The sequence below is a fragment of the Lucilia cuprina genome, chromosome 6 (assembly GCF_022045245.1).
Source record: "Lucilia cuprina isolate Lc7/37 chromosome 6, ASM2204524v1, whole genome shotgun sequence".
In the NCBI taxonomy this organism is placed as follows: domain Eukaryota; kingdom Metazoa; phylum Arthropoda; class Insecta; order Diptera; family Calliphoridae; genus Lucilia; species Lucilia cuprina.
The window spans coordinates 50,749,105-50,756,550 of NC_060954.1; the positions used below are offsets into that span (position 1 = coordinate 50,749,105).

Sequence of the window (7,446 nt, forward strand, 5' to 3'; positions counted from 1 at the left end):
TATCTATCTATCTATCTATCTATCTATCTATCTATCTATCTATCTATCTATCTATCTATCTACCTAAATATCTATCTATCTATCTATCTATCTATCTATCTATCTATCTATCTATCTATCTATCTATCTATTCCTATACATTTCTTTGTATGGGGGCTAGAGTCAAATAATACCCGATCATTTTGAAAATCGGAAGTATAATTTAGACTTCCAATGTATGGCACTTTTCGTATACAACTATTAATTATTGATTTTTTTAGTGCGGACTTCGTTCTATATTTGAACCATGACCTCATAAAAGCCTATATTACAAAATTTGATATTAAAATCGATATATTATAATAGGATTTAAAATAAATATTTATGTGTTTATGAAAATTATTTTTATTGATTAAAACTATACATATTGTAAACTATTATTAAATTATAATTATATTTAACTAAATACACTATACAATAAGCTAAAAAGTACTAAAGCATTCAACATTGTTTGCAGTGACAAAAATCGCATTAAAAAGTAATAAATGAAAATTTTTAAAATTAACTGAAAATAGTTAATTCTATAAAGAAACGAACTATAACTTATGATAAATGCCTAATATATATTTTTATTGAAAAGAAATTTGGAATTCTTATTTTTTGGCCTCCAGTCACCTTTCCATGGCCGTAACCTGCTCCTTTAGATAATCCAAATGATTGACACTATCATTCATGGCATCATAATGATAACTGACATGTTGTAAAATCAAAGACATTTTATTCAAGTTTTGAGCACTATAATCGGAGACTATATCGACTTGGGTGAAATTACGTATACTTTGATTTAAAATCTATAAGAAAAATATTACAAATATTTCAATAAATCGCATTTTTTTTTTTAATACCTTACCTCATTAGATTTAGAACTTCGTACCACCTGTCGGGCGACGGAACCCAAATTATTAACATTGACTGCAACTCGAGCACAGAGACGTTTTTTGCTGTAAAATGTTGAATATTTTAGATAATGATTGTAACGGATATTATTAGTTTATCTTACCTTTCATCAAACAAATGTCGGGCACTACTACTGGATGCGGAAGCCATCTGTGAGTTAAAATTTTTTTGCACAAGAAAAAAAAAATCAATAAATTTATTTCTAACTAGAAAATATTTGATGATTTTAAACTTTATAATGTTATTTTTATTTAATTATTTTGAAAGGAATCTTTTTAATATTTTGTGCAAATTAAACAATTTAATTATTTGTTTGTTTACAAGACAATTTTTCTCTAAACAAAGTATATGACAAAAACAGCTGTTCTTCAGAAATCAATAGATGTGTTGAGAATGACATAAACTATTCGATATAACATATGATTTTTAATTTTACTCTCAACAGAAAGAGAAAAATGTATTCAGCTAAACATGTGTTTCTTATATATATATATTTGTCCTTTTCTAACAACAAGAGTTTTTCAACAGCTGTATTAGAATTGTAAAGTGGTTGGTGCTGGTTTATTGCTAGTGATGCCAGATATTATGATATTCTAAAGAAAACGCTTAAAATCCAAAGAATTTTTATCATATTTTTGCAAAACGAATGACTGTTAGAAGTATTAATTATATGATTTCCGAATCAGAGATCTTTAGAAAGATGTTTTCAACAAACGTAGGAATAGACAGACAGACGAACATTGGTAAATTGACTTTCAATGTAAAAAATTACAAATTGAATGTATGTACCAAGCAAAAAATCTTCAAATTTCGGTAATGAGTAATCTTGATAATGTAGTTATTCAATACATTACCAGGTAATGAGTGGTTGTTATCAATAACATTTTTGAATTTTTTTCAATGGTACTTGTAGCCAATTATCTAGAGAATGTGTCCAGTATCTATCCAGCGTATGTGGTTCGAATCATATTTGAAAGACTAGTAAATTTAAAAAAATAACTGTAGAACCACGTTTATGTTTGGGAAAGTTGGGTAAGCACATTTGTAACTAGTTATTTTTTGAACATTGTAGAACAAAAACAATATTTTGCATTTTATTCATATGAGAAATGTCAAGACCCCATTGAAAGTCAGCTCGTTATACTTTAAATGTTCAGATGTATGTAAAGGTTCTTCATTTAAAATTTTAAGATTCTAGCTCTACCAGTTTCTTAGATATACAAATTATTTTGTTTAATTCATGATGGGGCTTCAAGCTCCCCAGATTAGAGTCCGTCATTTTTCATCCAAGATGTTCCGATAAATATTAAAGGAATTTATGCAAAATTTAATGAATCTAGTTCTATTATTTTCCTAGATAAACATTATTTTGCATTTTATTCATATGGGAAAAAGTCCCCATTAAAAGTCCGCTCGTTATACTCTTAATATTCAGATGAATGAAAAGGTTCTTCATTTAAAATTTGAAGATTCTAACTTTAATAGTTTCTTAGATATACAAATTATTTAAGCTCCCCAGAATCCGCCCTTTTTCCTCCAAAATTTTCAGAGAAGTATTGGATTATTATTTAAAAATTAGATTTTTAGCAAAATATTGAATTTTAGTGAAATGTTTGTAATTTTAGTGAAATATTTATAATTTCAGTGAAATATTTATAATTTTAGAGAAATATTTGAAATTTCAGTAAAATTTTTGAATTTTTGTGAAATATTGTGAATTTAAGTAAGAAATTGGATTTTTAGTGAAATATTTATAGTTTTAGTGAGATATTTATAATTTTAGTAAAATATGTGTAATTATTTCGAATATAAGTGAAAAATTGGATTTTTAGTGAAATATTTGGAACTTTAGTGAAATTTGGAATTTTAATGAAAAATTTTATTTTTAGTGAAATATTTTAATTTTAGTGAAATATATAAAATTTAAGTGAGAAATTGGAATTTTAGTGAAATATTTGTAATTTTAGTGAAATATTGGATTTTTTGTGAAAAATAATTTTAGTGAAATATTTAGAATTTGAGTGAGAAATTGGATTTTTAGTGAAAAATTTGATTTCTAGTGAAAAATTTGATTTTTAGTGAAATATTTGTAGGTTTAGTGAAACATTTAGAATTTAAGTAAAAAATTAGATTTATAGTGAAAAATTGTATTTTTAGTGAAATATTCTGAGTTCAAATGAAATATTGAATTTTTAGTGAAATATTTGGAACTTTCGTGAAAATTTGGAATTTTTGTGAAAAATTGGATTTTTAGAGAAAAATAATTTTAGTGAAATATTTAAAATTTGAGTGAGAAATTGGATTTTTAGTGAAAAATTTGATTTCTAGTGAAAAATTTGATTTTTAGTGAAATATTTGTAGGTTTAGTGAAACATTTAGAATTTAAGTGAAAAATTGGATTTATAGTGAAAAATTGTATTTTTAGTGAAATATTCTGAGTTCAAATGAAACATTGAATTTGTAGTAAAACATTTGGAATTTTTGTGAAAAATTGGATTTTTAGAGAAATATTTATAGTTTTAGTGAAATATTTGGAACTGCAGTGAAATATTTAGAATTTAAGTGAAGAACTGGATTTTTAGTTAAATATTTCGTATTTAAGTGAAAAATTGGATTTTTAGTGAAATATTTGAAACTGTAGTAAAAATTTGAAATTTTAGTGAAAAATTTGAAATTTTAGTGAAAAATTTGGAATTTTTGTGAAAAATTTTGAATTTTAGTGAAATATTTGAAATTTTAAAGAAATATTTAATTTTTAGCGAAATGTTGCATTTTTGTGAAATATTGGATTTCTTAGTGAAAAATTGGATTCTTAGTGAAACATTTTATTCTATATAAATCAAATAAGTATGAATGTATAATCGGACATGGCCGACTATATGATACCCTAGTTTGTTAAAAAATGTGCATTGTTTTCTTTAAAAATTAAAGCATTTAATTTGGTTTTTAACTTTATTTCGGAATATTTTTACTTATTGTTGACAAAAAGAGGGATTTTCTATAAGATTGCTTATAGGGTCGTAGGCGCCTACCCTTATCAATGTTGGTAGAAGAATTTACGTTTACTTCAAAGTTATTTAAGAAATAAATTTTCAACTTCAAGTCATTTTCTGAAGGGGAGTTCGTATGGGAGCTAGAGTCAAATGAAACCCGATCATTAAAAAAAACGGTAGTAGTATCGAATTATATCGATCCAATCTCAAACCAAATATATAGATAATATTTATGTAAAATGTCACTCCTTTAGCTTGTCCAGTGATTGCTGATATACATATATAACTAAAATTCACTTTTTTTACTGATACATTTTCGGAAAAGATAATAACTTTAAAGGATAAAAAACAATTTGCTTAATATTTAAAAAAAATGTTTATTTGTTCTTAAATTTTTTATTTTACATATAAAAAATATAAAAAAAAACTGTTAGACATACATATTTATATACAATATACATATAAACGTACTATGTACAAACACTTTTAATTAAATACATAAAAATTGTATTAACCATAAAACAATAAAACAATAAAAATTATATGTACATTTGTTCTTACATAACTATTTAGCTGATTTTTCCATCATTGTCAGAGTTTAAGATACAACCAATAGAAATACGTCCTTAATGTGAAAGACTACGTTTTAACATCTTCTTTAACCGAATCTAAAGCTACGGCAGGCTGTTGTTCGTTGGGTAATTGATAACCAGATTTAGGTAAATATTGACGTTTTCTCGAAGAGGGTCGTATAACTATATGAGCAACACAAGTACAAATGGCCACTATAGAGAAATACATAAAACTACGTCTACCACCGAAACGTTTAAAGGTTAGACCACCAATTAGAGAGCCAATACTAAAACCTAAACCATCATCCATGCCAGCCATTAGACCTTGAACAGTGGCCGAAGTGCCAGGAGGTGCTACTGCCGAGGCATAAGCCACTATACAAGTATAGCAGAGAGCATAAGTGCAACCCTGAAAGAATAGTTCCACCCCCACTAGATACCAGGGATTAGGTATCCATGATATTAAAGCCAAACGAACGGCATAGAAAAAGAAACATAAACTCATACAGTGTATATAACCCAATTTCTTAATGATTTTACCACTGTAAAAGAAGAAGGGTACTTCACCAGCCAAACATTCTGCAGCCACTACACAACCCTCAATCAATTTAATTTGATGCATAAAACCAGTTTCGGCAGCCACATCTTCCAGATGCCAAAACATAAAATATATAATAAAAGAATCTATTATACCAGCTATGGTGGCAAATATCAGAAATATCGTAATGGCGGGATGTTGAATCAATTCCCAGACATCTTTGAATATAGACTCAGAAGAGGATAATTTGGGTAATTTTAATTTGGAAACACTTAACAAATCGAAACCACTAAATATTAACATAATAACTAAGGCGGGTAAAATACTCTTGACATCACCCAAAGTCCAATAGTCGACTACAATACCGGACACTAAAGCGGTAAGACCAAATCCTATGGTACCCCAAACACGCTGGGCACCATATTTATCTTCTTCAGTTTCGCCCAACATATCGAAACATATAGCATCGGATATTGAATTCGTGACATTGAAACCAATTGTACCGGCACACATAAAAATCACAAAAAGCCAAAAACCTAAGGAACTATATAGACACTGAGAACGTTGCGTAGTTTGAAAGTCACAGGTGCCATTAAAATTGGTAACATTATTAGCTTTGGAGAAGTTTTCCTCCACACACACATGTAACTGCAATGTTGTTTGCTCATAGTTGTTGGTCAAATTTAAATAGTTAATAGTGGGTTTATATATATCCACGAAAAAAGCTTCAAAGTTTGAGATTTCATCTTGACATCGAGCATTATGAGTAGTGCTGCATAAGTTGGTTTGTGTTAAGAGCTAAAAAAACAAGAAAAAACATAAATCATACATGATTATTAATCATCATCATAAAAAAACTATATAAATCTAAAAAGAATATCTTTAAAAAATATCTAAATTATTTGTTTACTTCTTTACTCTCCTATTAGATCCATATATATAATTTGCCAGGTCATACTAAAATTAGCAAATACTATAAAAATTCACTTATCATATTATGATCATTTACTTTCCGCACTTATAATTGACATATAAATGTCTTGAGTAAATTATCAGTTTAATAGTATCTTACGATTTCGATAAGATAATATAATATTAACACAAGACTAACAATATTCTTCAGTTATAAAATAATTTGTAATATTTACAAACTCTAATGAGATTTTTTTTTTATTTTCAAATAAAAATGGAAATGGACTAATTAAGGTATCGAGTTGTAATCTAATTAAATTAATATAATTATTAAGGATCATATGAGTAGTTTGTCAAAATGTAGATTAATTTTGATTGATGAATTCCCACTAGTCTACAGAATATAGCCTAGATTATAGACTTCACTATAAACTAGACAATAGACTAGACTTTAGACCAGACTATAGACTAGATTACAGACTATACTATATACTAGATTATAGACTGTACTATAGGTTAGAATATAGAATAGACTGAAGACTAGACTATAAAATGTACTATAGACCAGAATATAGACTAGACAATAGACAAGACTATGGACTAGACTACATACTTGTCTACAGCCAATACTGTGGTCTTGACTATAGACCAGACTTAAGAAAAAACTATGGAATAGACCTCAGGCTAGATCATACCATAGGATACCATAGTATACACTACAGAGAGGACTATAGGTAGGATTATAGAGTAGACTACACACTATAAAGTTGACTTAGAATTCTGTATAGACTAGTCTATACTATAGACTAGACTATACACAGAATAGACAATATAGTAGACTATGGACTAGACTAGACTATAGACTTAATTATTGACTAGACTATAGACTAGACTATAGACTAGACTTTAGACTAGACTATAGACTAGACTTTAGACTAGACTATAGACTAGAATATAGACTAGACTATAGACTAGACTATAGACTGGACTATAGACTAGACTGTAGACTAGACTACAGACTAGACTATAGACTAGACTATAGACTAGACTATAGATTAGACTATAGACTAGACTATAGACTAGACTATACACTAGACTATAGACTAGACTATTAACTAGACTAGGCTATAGACTAGACTAGATTATAGACTAGACTATAGACTAGATTATAGACTAGATTATAGACCAGACTATACTATAGACCAGACTATAGACTAGACTATTAACTAGACTATAGACTTGACTATAGACTAGACTATAGACTAGACTATAGACTAGACTATAAACTAGACTATAGACTAGATTATAGACTAGACCATATACTAGACTATAGACTAGACAATAGACTAGACTAGACTATAGACTTGACTATAGACTAAAATATAGACTAGACTATAGACTAGACTATAGACTAGACTACAGACTAGACTATAGACTAGAATATAGACTAGTCTATAGACTAGACTATAGACTAGACTATAGGCTAGACTATAGA

The 7,446-nt window shown here is 27.8% G+C and overlaps 3 protein-coding genes across 7 annotated transcripts in view; all 3 read right to left on the reverse strand.

Moving 5' to 3' along the window:
- The window catches only part of LOC111684417 (antichymotrypsin-2-like), an 81,588-nt gene that overhangs the window by 22,668 nt on the left and 51,474 nt on the right, over window positions 1-7,446 (reverse strand). The window lies entirely within an intron of this gene.
- On the reverse strand, window positions 355-1,305 carry LOC111684420. The gene is made up of 3 exons (XM_023446588.2): window positions 1,040-1,305; window positions 890-980; window positions 355-830 (listed from the first exon to the last, which is right to left on the reverse strand). Exons 1-3 carry the CDS (start codon window positions 1,084-1,086, stop codon window positions 651-653), a joined length of 318 nt encoding a protein of 105 aa, XP_023302356.1. The 5' UTR covers window positions 1,087-1,305; the 3' UTR covers window positions 355-650.
- Window positions 4,365-7,446, reverse strand: part of LOC124421021 (major facilitator superfamily domain-containing protein 6) — a 4,267-nt gene continuing 1,185 nt past the window's right edge. Inside the window, exon 2 of the mRNA XM_046955703.1 lies at window positions 4,365-5,837. Coding sequence (XP_046811659.1) covers window positions 4,569-5,837 — 1,269 coding nt within the window. The 3' untranslated portion in view covers window positions 4,365-4,568. The remainder of the gene's footprint in view (window positions 5,838-7,446) is intronic.